Source organism: Oreochromis aureus, linkage group 7 (assembly GCF_013358895.1).
Source record: "Oreochromis aureus strain Israel breed Guangdong linkage group 7, ZZ_aureus, whole genome shotgun sequence".
Lineage (NCBI taxonomy): Eukaryota > Metazoa > Chordata > Actinopteri > Cichliformes > Cichlidae > Oreochromis > Oreochromis aureus.
The window spans coordinates 66,006,296-66,023,616 of NC_052948.1; the positions used below are offsets into that span (position 1 = coordinate 66,006,296).

Genomic DNA, 17,321 nt, shown 5'->3' on the forward strand with positions numbered 1-17,321 from the left:
TGGAAATGAAATCTAATGATTGTAGAACAAAGACACGTGATGTTCACCTCGAACAGAAAAAGTTTATTTTTGTCTGTGTGGTTTTCTGTAAATATACTTGAATGTAACAGGTCCAATTACCACTTACACCTTTTAAAACCGTTACAAGGTAAAAGCACTGGGAATGTAAACCATAACAACTTAGGGATCATATTGGTGTTTGTCCTCTTTTAAACAACTTCAATCATTTTTAAAGTAAAAGATAAAGATAAGAAGGTAAGAAATGAAAGGAGAAAACCAAACACTACACTCAGTTAATTACTTTCTATATCATGAGTTTTATTCCACAGCATGTTTTTGAGAGCATAAATGTTTCTGGGTCTCCTGTCAGGTTCAAGCAGCACCTTCATCCTCAGCTCTGCTGCTCCCGTCAACACCAGAACTCCTCCGTCAGTCTGTCACACCCATGCTCCACCAACTCCACCAGCTGCGGTTAAACATTGTTCAAGTTCAAGCTTCTCCACCTTCTCCACATTTAAGTCTCTGCTGTTCTTCTCTGAACACATCTTCGCCCTCTCAGGTCCTCCGTACATCACTCTCCACTTTCCAGCCTCTCATAGCACACTTCCTTCCACCTGTCACATGACTCCTCTGTCCTTACCGATGTTATATTCGTGTTTCTGAGTGAGGTGACTTTAAATCAAATGTATTATTATTCATGTGTTTGGGAGGAAGCCGGAGAGAACAAGAGAACATGGGCAGTTCCCTGTTGTCATTAACAAATGTACTCAAACAGGAGCTAACCTAGCATTATAATTACAGTGCTGACTTTGGCCACACCCCCACTCACCTGTTGGTTTTTGCTCTGTGTTCACAAACACATCAATAAAAGCTACCGCCCCAGGATCTGTTTACATACTCATTTAAATATGCATGTGTGCAAAAATGATGTTTACAGTAAGACGGGTCTCTTATGGATGATAAACAGATAATCCAAATCTCAAATTAGCTCATAATCTCTGATGATGTTAGCTAAAGAGGCAGCATAAGCAAGCTAAGTGACAGTAGTGAGACCTAAACAGTTTGCACTTTGGCTCATTAACATGTGAGATACAGCGAGCTTGAATCTGCTTATTTAACCTGTTGTATCGTCTGCAGTACACAGATGGTTCCAACTGAACTGAGCGAAAACAACCAAATATAATAAAACACAAAACACCTGTGTGAACAAAAAGGTCTTTGTTCTGTTTTTGAATGTACACACAGTCGTAACTGATCTCAGGTCAGCAGCAGCTTGTTCCAAAGATCAGCAACTGAAAGCAGATCTGAGATCTGATCCTGGAGCAGCAGGTGCTGACCCCCACCCAGAGCTAACACAGGATGACCAGTGACCTGGCTTCAGTACTGCGTGGTCAGATTTCCATGGTAGAGTCAGCCGTTATTTGCTAATCATCAAACATCATGAATCAGACCCAGGACCAAAATTACTTTTAAATACTTTATTGCAGGACAGTACTGCAGTACTCTGGGTACTGTGACCCACTGTGAACTGTTACCCCCCAACAGCTGGCAGGGGCTGTGCAGGGGTGCTAATCCAGGTGTGGACAGAGGGCTGGCTGCTCCACCCTCAGAGGAACTCCTGGATCACTACCTCCTTCAGGGAGTGGGAGGACGCCTCCCCCCGCTCGGCGTCTCTCAGAGCGGTCAGCTCATCCTGCAGCTGAGCCACCGGCCGGCCCAACTGGTACCCTAGGTCCACCAGCAGTTCCAGCAGCGGCGCTCTGTAGCGTGTCAGTCCATAGCGCCTCACCGGAGGCATCGCTCTCTGAGCGGCGGAGAACGCCTGCTCTGGTTCGTCCAGGTCCCGGTAACAGACAGTGAGGGCGGCGAGGGCGGGTACGAGGAGGGTGGGCTTCTGCCATGGCAGCAGCTTCTCCTGGATGTCCAGCACGGTCTGCAGCAGCTCCGCGGCTGGCTGGAACTGCCCCGCCCGGAGCAGGCCATGCGCCCGCCGCTGCTCCTGCTCCGTGAAGAAAGCCGAGAAGCAAGGGGAGTGTCTGACGCAGCGCGTGGCGTACAGCTTCGCCAGGTAGTCCTGCAGTGCCAGGCGCCGCTCCCCGATGCTCTCGGGGGAGAAGTTCCCCGAGAGCAGCTTGCGGGGCAGCTGCACCTCCTCCAGCTCCTCGTCAAACTCCTCCAGGAGTTTGTGGTGGAAGCGGGAGAAGTCGCTGTAGCGACGCTCCACCGAAACACGGCGGGAATCGAAGCTGCCGGAACGCATCACCACCACCTGGTAGAGCTGCAAACAAACAGAAAGAACTGTGACCTTTGACCTTTAAAGTTTAAAGTTAACTCTGCTGTAGCTCAAACAGCTAGTCAGAGGGAGAGGCTGGACTTCCTGTTCGCTCTCACAGGTGAACCCACCGCAGGAGTCTTTTCTCTATGTTATGCTGACGATTACGTTCATTCATACAACACCAAATCACGAGACCGGTCACCTCAAGGTACTTTATACCGTAACATAAAAACTCTACAATCATGTAAAGAAAACAGAGAAACCCCCAACAATCATATGATCCCCTATGAGCAAGCACTTTGGCGACAGTGGGAAGGAAAAACTCCCTTTTAACAGGAAGAAACCTCCGGCAGAACCAGGCTCAGGGAGGGGCGGGGCCATCTGCTGCCACTGGTTGGGGAGTGAGAAGGAAGACAGGATAAAGACATGCTGTGGAAGAGAGACAGAGGTTAATAACAGATATGATTCAATGCAGAGAGGTCTATTAACACATAGTGAGTGAACAAGAAACACCCAGTGCATCATGGGAATCCCCCAGCAGCCTACACCTATTGCAGCTAAGGGAGGATTCAGGGTCACCTGATCCAGCCCTAACTATGTGCTTCATCCTGATGATGATGCTTTGTTTTGGTCCTCTGGGCCACCATAGACAAGCAGGAAGTTGGTGATGTGCAAGTTTGAATATTTCCTTCATTATGGTGCACGTTACCCTCTGTGACCGCACGGCGTCGGGTACCTGCTCTCATCAATGAACAGCTTCCCGACTGAGTTTTACCTGTTTGAGGTTTAAAATGAACACACCTGATTGTGGCAGGCAGGGAAACTGTTGGGACTGCACAGCAGGTGGACAGGTGAGTGCAGGCAGTTATGTTAAAGCTGGTCTTTGGGTTACTTATTATCTCAAATTTGTCTTCATAAAGATTTCACTGCTCAGCCAGTGCCTCTTATGAACGGAGTTCACCTTTACTGCTTCCTGCTCCAACAGCCACACCTTCGGAAAATAAGCCCCTCCTCCTCAGGTTAAACTTTCACTTCCTGCGGGCTCACCTTCACTGAAAGTTAGCTGTGAACATTTACAGGTTAGCCACTCTGCCCCTCATCCTCTGTCTGAAACAAGCTCTTCTGATTAGCTGTCCCTCAAAAACAGAAGGTATTTCACCTCTATGACATCACAGGGATCCAAGAGTATAAAAGCTGCTGAGCAGAGTGTTTGGAGTCAGGTTGGGATTTGGCTGGTGGGTGTGTTTCGGTGTCTCACCACGTATTTGTGTAGCACGTGCTCGACGATGCGGGTGGAGGGGATCTCAAAGAGCAGCCGGACGGGTCGCTCTCGCTGCTTCACCGCCCTCCAGTTCTGCTGCAGCTCCTTCGTGGTTAAACTAGAACAGCCAGGCGAGTCCTCTGAAACAGCAAACACAGGGAGTCAGCGCCCACTGCTGGACCGGCACACCTGTGGAAAGGCTGCATTATTAGAGGCGTGGCCTCTTTGACTCTGCATGCTGCTTTAGCAGCTGCCAGCCTCTTTGAAACCCACCTCCCTACCAGCTCCTCTTTTCACTGTTTCTGACGTGAATCACTGGCTGCAAACACATAAATATCTGACAGATTAAAGCTCAGCATCAGTGTTTACTCGGGTGGAGGTCTGAAATGTGAGTGAGCCTGGACCTAAAAGTTTCATGTCTGAGTTCAGACAGAAGAAAGAAGAAGAGGAAGGTTAAGAAGGTGAAAGACGACAGAACCTGGAGTCATCGTGTCCGCCTCAGTCAGCTCTTCGGCTCCCTGCTGAGCTGCCATCGGGTCCAAACTGCTGATCTGAGGCCAGAGAAGCTTGCTTATCCTCCCGATGTTCACTCAGTGATGGGTAGCTGTGTTTTCTGGCTCTGCTTCATGTCTTTTGGATTTTTTTTCTCCTGTAAAGATCAAAGCTGCCAGTGTGGCTCCTGCAGGTGAGTGAGGGGTTACAAAGGCCCGAGCGGGCCTGCCGAGTGTCGCTAACACAGAAGAAAGTGCTGCACGTTTGCGTGCTGACAGACGAGTGCAGGCAGGAGGAAGTCGACTTCAGCAAACAGGCTGAAGAGGAAGTGAAATGAAAGACCAGTGTGTCGTAAATGGTGTGTGAGAGAGGTGCTTGTTTTATGGCTGCGGAGCAGCAGGCGGGTGGAGTTAGCTAGCTGAAAGCAGAGTGTTTCGCATGCAGCTCCTCTCTGCTCCTCTAGGGGGAGCTCTGAAAGCTCTTTAAGTATGGAAGAAATATAGTATCATCAGAATCCAACTATTTTTAGACATTGAATTTATAACACTGAATTTTTATCCTCCAAATTTCCCTGCAAAAATATTCACCTGCAAAAATTCACCTGCAAAAATTCACCTGCAAAAATTCACCTGCAAAAAATTCACCATCAAATATTCACCTGAAAAAAATTCACCTGCAAAAATTCACCTGCAAAAATTCACCTGCAAAAATTCAACTGCAAAAGTGATGAACTTAAATGACCCAAGCCAGAGCAATCAGCACTAGATCGAGTCGAGCGGCTCTCAGCCAATTAAATTACGCTGTTTGATCACATGACATCGTTAGCCAGCAGTGTGTCTCCTAGAAGATAGCTGTTTAGAGGTGAGGGATTAAGGCTGTATCCCAATTCAGGGTCTGCAGCCTTAAAGTATGCAGCCTCAACGGTCTTCAAGGGCCGCGTACTCAAAGACCGCTAAGGCCGGAAGTGCGAGGCTCGTGAAAAGGGACGGTCTAGCCTCCGTCGCGCTTCCCAGGTTGCCTAGCAACCATAACACCAACCGCTGGAAACGTTTCATACAGCTTTGTTTGACAGAAATGAAGGAGAACATATTTTGTTCGTGTGTTTGTTTCTACACCAGCTTTGTGTGATTTAATAAGTATCTGAGGCTGAGACCACAGGACTGTAAAACATGATTGTTGGCCTTCATATCTGTACTGAACAGTCATTTAAGATTAGCTAGTAAACAACAATTAGCCAATGTTGTTCATGAGACTAAAGTCAGTGTAAATATGATATGGCCAATATTATAGTTATTATATTAATCATTATAAGTTATTACAGCAGTGAGTTTGAACTCTCAAATCAAATCACTTCTATTGTCACATCACATGTGCAGGTACACTGGTACAGCACATGTGAGTGAAATTCATGTGAGTGAACTCTGTGTCAAATACTGAGCTTCAGTAAAGATTCAAGTTGCAGTTATTTATAAGTCCTATCACCTTAAATCTTCACTCAAAGACAAATATCTTTGACAGTGTATATGTAGATGTATTATATATAAGAGACAAATATTGTTCTTTCAGTATGTTGGCATTACTAAATTTGGCTCAATGCTTACATATATGTGTAAAAAGAAAATGTACGAGCTGTGAAAACTGTTTCTAATAAACAAAGAGTAGACTGATATATTAAATATTCCTTTATTGGGTGAGAAAATCAGACCATGTCATAACTGCTTTAAGTCACACAGAATAGATATCAGAGCCTTAAACAGGCTGACTTCTGCTAAATGGGTCAAACTGGGCAGAAAGTATACAAACACATGACATCCTTATAGAATATGATGTAACACTATAGATCAACTTAGCTCAGAATATATAAAGCATACAAACAATTACAGCAATATGATGCAACAAACACAGCAGTGCTACTAATCCAAAATACTCAAAGCTTCATAGAACTGAAACAAACATTTATTTTTAGCTCCATTCTGCTGCTGATACATACTTTAGGTTTCTGAATATTAAACTTGTTGCTGCCTTTCATAGTGTGTAACTTGAAGGCCCTGAGTACTTTCTCCCACACTGAAAACACTGGGATGATAACATTATTTGAACATTACCTAATAAGACTGATTCAGGACAGACAATTAGTTATGTTAAACTTTCCTAGCAGTCCTTCACAAACAGGGAACAGTCTGTCTATTCTCTCCATCTGTCAGCTGCTGCTGGCTCTTCCTCCTCCTCTTCCTCACACACTGCTGAGTTTGTCCTGGTGGATCATCAGGGTGCAAAGCCTCACAGATGATGTGCAGCAGTGGGTCCCTCAGTCTGTCCTCACTCTGGACACTTGCAGTTGTCACACATGGAAATCAAATGTGTGATAAGCTGCAGGATTCAAACACAAGTGTAACTTGTAAATACATGTTCATACTTTTATTCCACAATCAGAGAGACAGAAACAGAGAGAGAGTGCAGGACAGACAGACAGGTGACAGTCTCAGGTGTACACACTGCTACAAAACAGCACAAGAGAAGGAGGATTTAGTGTTTGTGTTATTACGAGTGCTAAACAAGAAGAGTTCCCAGATGGTCCAGTGGACACATGTGTGACTCCTGTGATTAAAGCATCTTTCTTTCAGCTTAACGAGTGAACCGTCAGCTCGTTCAAACACACGTTAAAGTCCGTTTGGCTCCACACCACCGAACAGAGGCAGCAATATAACATAGCTAACATTAACAGTGCAGTGAATCCTGCTTGTGCCGTCATATTCAGGACTGCAAACCGAGCAGCATCACTGACTTTCAGCTTGTTGTGTTTGTGGATTTATGACTGACTTTAATTATCCATAAAATCATCACATTCTCTGTAAGAGAATCAATGAGTACTAAAATGTGCACCTTTACCTGTGTGTTATCTGGAACAGGAACAGGGTGATATCTGTGACACAACTCCCACAGCTGGTTGGGACTCGTGTTGTTTTTCTGTTCGCAGTGGATGGTTGTCCCATCCACTGCAAAATGTATTAAAATCATCCTCCAGTCGAGGAAGAAAGATGTAATGGCAGCAAAAGAGGTGTGCAGCATTTGAAATGTCAAGAAGGCCTTCTTCCTCAGGGTTGTGAAGAACATCGTAGTAAATGCATGCAACGGCCACCCAGAGGTCTCTCCACAGTCGCTCTATTCTGAAATAATATATAAAAAATATTTAAATTAGGTATGGCCTTTCTTTGGTGTGTATGAGAAATTCCCTGCTTGTTTCTAACCCTACATGAAATGCGTGCATGACAACAGTAATAATATATTATCAGGGCATGTAGGAAGGACCAAGGCATATCACTTAAAAGGTGCCAAAAGGGTTGTAATGATCAGTGGCAATACATGAGATGACAACCAGACCATTAACACAGAATGAACATTCAGGGAAGGAAGTAACAGACTGGAAAAGGTGTGTGAATAACTAAAAATAGGACAGAGTCCTGAAGGCTCTTTGGGGTTTGTAGGACCTGTCCAATATTTTCTTCCTTGAGGGGTAAATAATGGAAATTGAAAGAAACAACAACAACAACAACAACAACAACACCACCACCTGACACATATGAGACAATATATCCTGCTGGATAGGGCACTGTTCTCTAAAGACATTTTACTATAAAACTTTTTTCATAAAACTATTGTTACGTTCTTTGTCTAGGCGAGTATCGAACGCAACAAGAAGTTGGCCCACCCACACACCACCCAAATAAGTACACAAACCACAATATCTTCTAAAAGTGCTAAGCAGCCATTTATTTGCTTCAGCTGTGAGCAGTGCCAAAAATAACAAACAAAACTCCCTACTGGTCCCTATGCTGTCCTACACAAAATAAAAACCAACCAAAAGACAATCCACTTACCTAACTTTCTAACAAAAACAGGAGAAAACTTAAACAAAAATGGCTTCTCACGCCTACTAGGCTGCTGCAGTGAAGGATATATACACAAGGTGAACAAAATGTACGATCGCTACTTGACAAGACTATTTACAAAACTAAGACACTAACACCAAACACACGAGTGGAACATGGTGGATACACAGACGGACCAGCCAGCACAAAGACAGAAGACGCGACTTAAATACACACAGAGAAACACAGGGAGATTACACACAGGTGGGGAACACAGCTGGGAATAATCAACCAGACGAGACAGAGGTAAAACTGAACACACTCACATGAGACGCAGACCTTCACAATAAAACAGGAAATGAGAACACTACACCAAGACGAAGACCTGACACAGAGACAGAATGACACATGGACCCTGAACTAAACTAAACGTAAGATACAACCGAGAACAAAATCCTTAAACATGACATAAAACACTGACAACATTAAATCATAACATTATACCCTTTAAATGTTTATGTATTTTTAAATAATGGAAATAAAGCTGCAACACCTTCCATCTTATGTCAGAAACATTTGAGGTTGACAGTATTTTATGAGAACAAACCTCTGATTGTGCACACTCATTCCTGAAATGAAACTGCCTCTTCCTGTGCCACGAACAGTAAACATCAGCCATGCAACCTCCACATTTTCCCATCCGTGGTTGCAACGAATCCTGAAAACAAAGAAAAGTACCTCAAAACATTCAAGCTTTAAACAAACTTAGATCTGATAATAAAGAACAACTTATGCCTTAATCAGAGTGTTTTTAAAAATGTAAAAGAATCCTTAAAATCTTTGATTGCTACTGCTCTAGAAGGCATAAAAAAAAAAAAATTGTCTCATGAATGCACTTTCCAGCATGTGTCAGTATGAAGTTTAATTTAACACAGCTGTTAAAACATTTCTCAGGATTTACCGGGTTGGTAACAATTATTTAGATTTATTGAATTTGTAGGAAATTACACAAGTGCCATCTTGTATCATTATGATCTGTGTAAAGAGACAAGTTTAAGAATATTTTTGCAAAAATACGTTAAAGTTGGAAGTAATTGGCCGATGTTCCAATCTTGAAGATCAGCTGTGCCCATTTGTTGCACATTGTGGGAATGGAAAAGTTGAGGCCCTTGCAGGCTACCCACAATTTTCCCCAAACTGAGCGACCCAGCTAATTCAACACCTTTACCAAGCAGTGCTGTTATGTAATTGGATACAAGGGGTGAGACAGTAATATTTTCCCTCCTTGGTTGTAGCTCCCTGACATTACAAGGGTAATCATTTTATGATGTCGGGTTCAGTGTTACACCAGGATTTCAAATACAATATCATCATCAATAAGAATTAGTATTATTATTTCAGAATTGTAGGTAACCACTTTTAAATGCCATAGACTACTTATTTGTTTAATTTGATGTATTCTCTCTAGGAGAATGCAGAGGGAATATCCCGTTTAACTTATGCTATCTGTTTAAGTTTAGATTTGTAAAGATATTGACCATATCCTTTTCTGAAAGTGTGGATATAATGGATGGGGTAAGGTACTGTCATGCCACAACTTTATAGTTGTTAAATTCTGGGTACAAGTATACATGCCCATTTTGTACATGTTTTTTAATATTATTATTATCATCATCATCATCATCATCATCATCATCATCACCACCACCATCCTACCCAATTACATGTTTCTTTTACTCAGGTTATGCTGTTTTAATGACTTTACAGTATAATTTACATTGTGTTCCTTCAATTTTCCCTAATTGTATGTTATATTAATCCCATATTTCCGTTTTAATATTTCTAATGTTTGCCTTGTTTTCTTCACTGCCTGGTCTGCTTCTGTCTCGCCTGTATGGATGCATTTACACCTAAATTTCCCCAACAAATGATGTTTTAATTCACAACTACTCCAGTGAAACACGAGTCTCCCATCTTCCTGATACCGGTCTCGAGTTTTTGTTCACCAAAGCACACACCAACTTCATACTGACGGACATATCACTGCCCTATTCCCGCCTTGTCTGACCGTGTTTTGTGGCTTTGGTTCACTTTACCTCACTCTTCCCATTCTTGTCATTAAATCAGGCCGTTCTGCAACCATGGCAGCCATTCACTCTATGGCTTTATTCATGGTGTATTTTACCCCTTCACCAAATGCCGTTCTCGTTTCCCACATTATATTTGCAGTGTTCGTCTATCTATCAACATCTGTGGAGTATGGTTTTGTACCGAGTATCCTATTTTGTAGAGCACAGCATGTAAAGGTTAGCTCGGTTAGCAGGATGGTAGCATGTAGCGCTTAGTGAGACACGCCTCAGACGAGTTGAGCAAAGACCCCGTCTGTGTACTTTTATACGTGACCAACGGATTTAAATAAAATTAACGTTTCAAAAGACAAACTTGAAGATAAAACATAATATACTTACCGGAGAACCGCCAGGGTTTGCCGCTGCCATCTTGCCGCTCCTGAATTCAAAACTGCCTCTGCAGACAGGCAGGGGAGGCGCGGAAATTTTCTTTGAGTTAGTCAAACGTTTTCCTCAGTTCGAGTAGATGATAAAATAAAATAAAAATGAATGGGATTTTAAGTAGGACTAGGCGTCCTGTAATGATCTCTATTTAGGAGAAAAACTTAATCCCTCACCTCTAAACAGCTCTCTTTTCAGGAGACACACTGCTGGCTAACGGTGTCATGTGATCAAACAGCGTAATTTAATTGGCTGAGAGCCGCTCGACTCGATCTAGTGCTGATTGCTCTGGCTTGGGTCATTTAAGTTCATCACTTTTGCAGTTGAATTTTTGCACCTTTTGCAGGTGAATTTTTTGCTGGTGAATATTTGACGGTGAATTTTTTGCAGGTGAATTTTTTTCAGGTGAATATTTGACGGTGAATTTTTTGCAGGTGAATTTTTGCAGGTGAATTTTTGCAGGTGAATTTTTTTCAGGTGAATATTTGATGGTGAATTTTTTGCAGGTGAATTTTTGCAGGTGAATTTTTGCAGTTGAATTTTTTGCAGGTGAATTTTTGCAGGTGAATATTTTTGCAGGGAAATTTGGAGGATAAAAATTCAGTGTTATAAATTCAATGTCTAAAAATAGTTGGATTCTGATGATACTATATTTCTTCCATATTTAAGCTTTAATGTCTATCTGCAGGTGCACAGGCAGGTCAGACGTCACAGGCAGACACCACTGACTAGCCTTTATTAGATTTACCTTAACATGCTTCACAGTGTTAGCGAGGAACCCCGACACTCAGACGACCCCTCTGAGCTTGGCTCGGGGGGTGGGATGCGGCAGTAGGGCGCAGTAGAGGAAGCACCTGCGCAGACTCGGTTCTGCGCTGTGAAGCTGATCAGCTGTTTCTCCCTCAAAGTGAAAGTAAAACTGTTCTCGCTGGCGTCGCAACTCCAGGATCAGCTGATCCGACAGGTTCGCTCTTGCTTCTCCGCAGGTGTCCTGGACACGGTGAGTCAGGTGCCAACATCACGGCAGCCCGAGCCGTTATTCCTCGCTCTTAATAACCGCGTGGGAGGACACGCGTGGAGAGGTGATGGAAACACAGTGATTGTAAAAGGAAGCAGGTCGCATTGCGCCTGATTTCATCATCACCAGAGTAAACTCAAAGTGTACTATTTAAAGGATGATTTATTCATCAAGGGAACAAAGTGATCAAACCTACCTGCCTGTGTGCAAAAGTAACTGCCCCATAAACCAGATAACTGGTTATTGTGTTTGAGCCGGTACAGCATTCAGGAGAGGAAGTTCAGTAGAATACAGTAAAATGCAGTAGAACATGCATTGGTTTTGACAGCAGGCAGATGATGGCATGCTCAGCATGCCCACTTCCACCAAACAGGTTCAGACACTGATGTCCACTTTTCTGTAAGTCCTTATTATCCCACTGACTCATCCTGTGCCTTTATTTGTGAATCCTGCACAGAGCGAGCGTGGTGGAGGTCTCTGCTTCTTCATTTCATTTTAAATACAGACGTTCAAATATTCCTGTAAGCTCTGGTTTCTGCTCTGTATGACACTCAGCAGCTGAAAATGATGAGCTGCCGAGCTAAAGATGCCGCGGCAACCAGCGAGGTGTTCCAGCTGCTGGAAAAGTACTGCAGCAAGAGGTCAAAGCAGGGGTCACCTGAGACGGCAGCGAGGACAATTGCTGCCTGCCGTGTGAAAGGAAATGTCCCAGGTTGGTTTGAACTGTGAGCATGTAGCTGGTGCTTCCTCCTTCCTCTGCTCGCCAACACGGGAAAGAGTCTCTGTGGGTCTGCTGATGTGCTCACCTGTGTGCTCTCTGGTCAGTTATCTTTCCTCAGGGTCCAACTACCTGTGCAAGTTTCCAGAAGTCTCTGGAGGTCGTGCTTGATGGAGAAGGTGAGTGAACAGGTGTTTCTCTGACGTCCTGTCCCTGTCGAGGCTCAGACTCATCTCGCCGACTGCTCAATTTGTTTCTCAGGTGAGTCTTCCACCTGTGATGAGGTGCACAACAGGATGCTCAGTACCTCAGCGCACATGGATGGTGAGTGTCCAAAGCGGCAGCAGGACGCTTGTGTAAAGGTGAGGATGTCGGAGTCCTTTTACTCAGCCCGTTCTAACGAGGTGTCTGTGCCGCAGACATCGTCCAGAGGCTGGTGGAGCTGATCAGAGCGGAGGGAGATGACATCGACAGGAAGGTGAATCAGACGCGTAGATGGCTGCGGCAGGTCGGCGCCTCAGTACTGAACACCGGTGTGTTTCTGTCAGATCCAACAGAACCTGGACCTCCAGCAGCAGCTCAGAGACCTGGACTACGACATGTTCAAGAAGCTTACCTCCAGCGTGCAGAGCCTGGTCCACCCAGCGGAGCGGGCGGTCCCCTCTGAGGTTCAGATTCAGAGGCAGACGATCGCTCTGGCCTTCGAAGTGACCAGCAGGCTGTCAGCCACAAGTCTGGTCCACCAGAGGAGGGTGCTGAGCTTTGGAGAGCGGTACATCCGGGAGAACCACTCGGCTTGGGTGGAGCAGCACGGAGGCTGGGTGAGCATGAAGATGTGTTAGAATGTGAATCGTTAACTTTCACTGATGTTGAAGCGATTTCTGTGAAATTAAAACGATTTCTGGGTATGTTGTCTCTGTCCAGGCTGAAGCGTTCAGCATCGACTGAGCCACACGAACCTCAGAGGAACCTTCAGGCGGAGGTCACCACGCTCTGAAAGTTCAAATATTTGAGCCATATTTGTTTTGTAAAAGTAGAATTTTTTTAAAATAAACTTTTGAAAAACACACATGCTGACTGAGTGTCACGGTCAGTGACCTTGCAGCAGCCATGTTATTGGTCACATGATGTCATTACAAATACTCCAAAAGGCTCCAACAGCACAAACGCAGTGCAGAGGTCCAGCTCAGCCAAGCAGCTACAGCCGCCTGTGTCACCATCCACCTGTCAGTCAAAGAGGCCACGCCCCTAACAATGCAAACTTTCAATCAGCTACAGACACCAAACAGTTTGTGTATCAGACTGTAAACATGTTGATTTTAACACGGGAGTCTATGAGGGCTGACTTCATTCAGTTCAATTCAACTTTATTTACACAGCACCAAATCACAACAGAAGTCGCCTCAAGGCGCTTTATATTGCACGGTAGATCGTACAATAATACATACAGAGAAAAACCCAACAATCATATGACCCCCTATGAGCAAGCACTTTGGCGACAGTGGGAAGGAAAAACTCCCTTTTAACAGGAAGAAACCTCCGGCAGAACCAGGCTCAGGGAGGGGCGGGGCCATCTGCTGTGATTGGTTGGGGTGAGAGAAGGAAGACAGGATAAAGACATGCTGTGGAAGAGAGACAGAGATTAATAACAGATATGATTCAATGCAGAGAGGTCTGTTAACACATAGTGAGTGAAGAAGAAACACCCAATGCATCATGGGAATCCCCCAGCAGCCTACACCTATTGCAGCATAACTAAGGGAGGATTCAGGGTCACCTGGTCCAGCCCTAACTATATGCTTTAGCAAAAAGGAAAGTTTGAAGCTTAATCTTGAAAGTAGAGATAGTGTCTGTCTCCTGAATCCAAACTGGAAGTTGGTTCCACAGAAGAGGGGCCTGAAAACTGAAGGCTCTGCCTCCCATTCTACTTTTAAATACTCTAGGAACAACAAGTAGGCCTGCAGTGTGAGAGCGAAGTGCTCTAATAGGGTGATATGGTACTACAAGGTCATTAAGATAAGATGGGGGCTGATTATTTAAGACCTTGTATGTGAGGAGCAGGATTTTGAATTCAATTCTGGATTTAACAGGAAGCCAATGAAGGGAAGCCAAAACAGGAGAAATCTGCTCTCTCTTTCTAGTCCCTGTCAGGACTCTTGCTGCAGCATTTTGGATTAACTGAAGGCTTTTCAGGGAGTTTTTAGGACATCCTGATAATAATGAATTACAGTAGTCCAGCCTGGAAGTAAAATATGCCAAGGTTCCTCACAGTGTTACTGGAGGCCAAGGTAATGCCATCCAGAGTAAGAATCTGCTTAGATACGATATTTCTAAGATTTTCAGGGCCGAGTACAATAACCTCAGTTTGATCTGCTTTAGAAGCAGAAAGTTAGCGGCCATCCAGGTCTTTATGTCTTTAAGACATTCCTGCAGTTTAACTAATCGGTGTGTGTTATCTGGCTTCACTGCTGCCTCTGCTGGACGCCAGAGGAACTGCAGGTTTTGGTCAAGGTCAAGGTCAAGGTCAAATTTATTTATAGAGCACATTTCAAACAGCCGATGCTGCACAAAGTGCTTAACAATATAAAAATGGCATTAAAAAGCAACAATGTAATACAATAATAACAATAAAAAACAATAATAGGACAATAAAAGAATTAAAACAATAACTAAAAGTAATTCAAATAAGACCAAAATGCTTGGATCATAGTGTGTTAAAAGCCAGGGCATAAAAATGTGTCTTTAGTAATGATTTAAATTGCTCAAGTGTTTGTGCAGATCTAATATTTAAGGGGAGACTATTCCAAAGTCTGGGACCTGCCACAGAGAAGGATCTATCACCACGGGATTTGAGATCAGTCCGTGGGATGGACAGCATTAATTTTGAGCTAGACCTCATGGTTTTTCCTGGAGCATAGGCAGAGAGGAGCTCAGACAGGTAAGGAGGGGCTTGGGCATTAAGTGACTTAAAAACAAAAAGTAAAACTTTAAATTGGATCCTGTAGGAGACAGGAAGCCAGTGTAAAGAAGCTAAAACTGGGGTTATATGCTCTCTCCGTTTGGTACCAGTTAGCAGGCGAGCAGCTGCATTTTGAACCATCTGAAGACGATGGATGGTGGCCTGATCTAGACCATAATACAATGAATTGCAGTAGTCCAATCTGCAAGTAAGAAAAAGGTGAATAACACGCTCAAAGACGTTAGCCAGGAGGTATGGCCTTACCTTGGCTAGCTGTCTTAACTGAAAAAAGCAGGACTGAACTACTGCACTCACCTGCTTATTCAATTTAAAAGAACCATCAATGTAGGTTTTTTACATGTGTTTTACAATAAGAGGAAAGGGGGCCCAGAGTGCTGTCGATATGATTAAAGTTGCCAAAAATGACAACCTCAGTTTTATTTTCATTTAGCTTTAAAAAATTTAATGACATCCACTGTTTGACATCGTCAAGACAGCGTAATAAGAGCTGGGGATGGTCTGACCCTGCTTTTAAAGGTAGATAAATCTGCAAATCATCAGCAAAACAGTGAAATGAAATGCTGTACCGCAAGAAGATGGAGCCCAATGGCAACAAATAGAGTGCGAACAGGGCAGGACCCAAAATAGAGCCTTGAGGTACACCGTATTTAAGAGGGGCAATTTTGGAGTTGTGGGGGCCCATATTGACATGAAAAGACCTTTCTGACAAATAGGAGGGCTGCCAGAGTCCAGAGTTAAAAGAATATCGTTAAAAATCCTTAAAAGTGCCGTCTCAGTGCTATGTAGTGATTTAAAACCAGATTGAAATTTTTCAGAGATCATTTTAAAATCAAGGTGGGCCTGCAACTGTAGGTAGACCACTTTCTCCAAGACTTTAGACAGAAAAGGAAGCTTTGATACAGGCCTGTAGTTGGACAGAACAGTTGGGTCCAGGTTTTGTTTTTTAAGAAGAGGCTGAACTATAGCTTGTTTAAAGCATGATGGGACGCAGCCTGTAGCAAGGGACATATTAATTAATCTCAGGATAAAAGGCCCAACAGTATTAAAAGTGCTTTTAAGCAAGCTTGGAGGGAGACAATCAGAGGGGCAGTGTGATGATCTTAGGTTACTAACTACAAGTTAGTCAAGTCATTAAGGGAGACGGGATCAAACTGCTCTAAGACAGCTGAGCACACAGGAGAAAGACTCGGATCTGAGGCAGCAGACGACGAGACAAGAGCCCTAATCGATAGAATCTTGTCATTAAAAAATGCTAAAAAATCATCGCACATACTTGGTGAAGAAATGACTCCAGCATTATCACGTGAACTAAGAAAGTGATTAAGGACATTAAAAAGTACCTGAGGCCTGTGACTGTTTACTGACACTAAGTTTGAGACAAACTTTGTCTTTGCAGTTTTTACAGCTTCTTGGTAAGCAGAAAGACGAGTCCTTAAAATCTGTAGGGAAACATGCAATCTGTCCTTTTTCCATCTCCTTTCGGCGCTTTCCTTTTCCTCTCCTTTCCTTGACCAAAGGTTTAGAGTCACAGCAGACATGGATGTTAAAATCACCAAGGATTAAAAAACTGTCGAAATTAAGAACAATTCCAGCCATAAAACCTGAAAACTCTTTGATAAAATCCTTATTAAACTTGGGAGGATGGTATAGGAGGGCACACAGCAAAGGCGCAGCAGAGTTCAGGTGTAACTCAAACAGCTGGAGTTCAAAACTAGAAAATGAGTCGTGCTGTAATGTTTGATGGCAATGAAAACGAGCGTTGAACACGGTGGCTAAGCCTCCCCCCCCCACCAGAGGGCTGAGGGAGACTGAAGAATGAGAAATTAGGAGGAACCAGTTCCGAAAAAGCTACAGACTCACCAGGTTGAAGCCATGTTTCTGTCAGAAACAAAGTCCAACTGTTGTGACTTTAGGAAGTCATTTAATACAAACGTCTTGTTTGCTAATGATCTTACATTTAGTAAAGCCATTTGGAGTGTGTAGATCCTAACATCAGATGTTCCAACTCGGTTAAGTGTGCGAAGATTTCTGTGATCCACACCGCATCCACGGGTCCGAGGCCGCTTAGGGAAATAGAAAGCTGAGAGCGGGGGATCAAGTGTCGTGGGAGCTCCAGGGACAACAGGCAGGATCCATCTAAAGATGCACTCTGCTGGTCCAGTAGTTCCACGAGAAGCACGGAGAAGAGCTCGGACTTT

At 43.8% G+C, this 17,321-nt stretch overlaps 2 protein-coding genes and 1 long non-coding RNA gene across 4 annotated transcripts; 1 reads left to right on the plus strand and 2 right to left on the minus strand.

Moving 5' to 3' along the window:
• Positions 1-1,463: 1,463 nt before the first annotated feature.
• On the minus strand, positions 1,464-4,518 carry snx20 (sorting nexin 20). The gene is made up of 3 exons (XM_031728465.2): positions 4,015-4,518; positions 3,534-3,676; positions 1,464-2,278 (listed from the first exon to the last, which is right to left on the minus strand). Exons 1-3 carry the CDS (start codon positions 4,067-4,069, stop codon positions 1,607-1,609), a joined length of 870 nt encoding a protein of 289 aa, XP_031584325.1. The 5' UTR covers positions 4,070-4,518; the 3' UTR covers positions 1,464-1,606.
• A 2,417-nt stretch (positions 4,519-6,935) lies between these two features.
• LOC120440974 lies at positions 6,936-10,561 on the minus strand. The gene is made up of 3 exons (XR_005613683.1): positions 10,366-10,561; positions 8,505-8,615; positions 6,936-7,195 (listed from the first exon to the last, which is right to left on the minus strand). It is a non-coding gene; the product is annotated as an uncharacterized LOC120440974 (long non-coding RNA).
• A 609-nt stretch (positions 10,562-11,170) lies between these two features.
• si:ch211-218c6.8 (apoptosis facilitator Bcl-2-like protein 14) lies at positions 11,171-13,209 on the plus strand. Of its 2 annotated transcripts, none has more exons than XM_039615757.1 (7): positions 11,171-11,407; positions 11,981-12,137; positions 12,251-12,322; positions 12,405-12,467; positions 12,563-12,621; positions 12,692-12,964; positions 13,068-13,209. In XM_039615757.1, the coding sequence occupies exons 2-7, from the start codon at positions 11,990-11,992 to the stop codon at positions 13,089-13,091; spliced, it is 639 nt and encodes a 212-aa protein (XP_039471691.1). In that variant the 5' UTR covers positions 11,171-11,407; positions 11,981-11,989; the 3' UTR covers positions 13,092-13,209. The 2 variants fall into 2 exon arrangements, with proteins under 2 accessions (XP_039471691.1, XP_039471692.1); XM_039615758.1 differs by having other exon boundaries at positions 11,984-12,137.
• Positions 13,210-17,321: the final 4,112 nt, after the last annotated feature.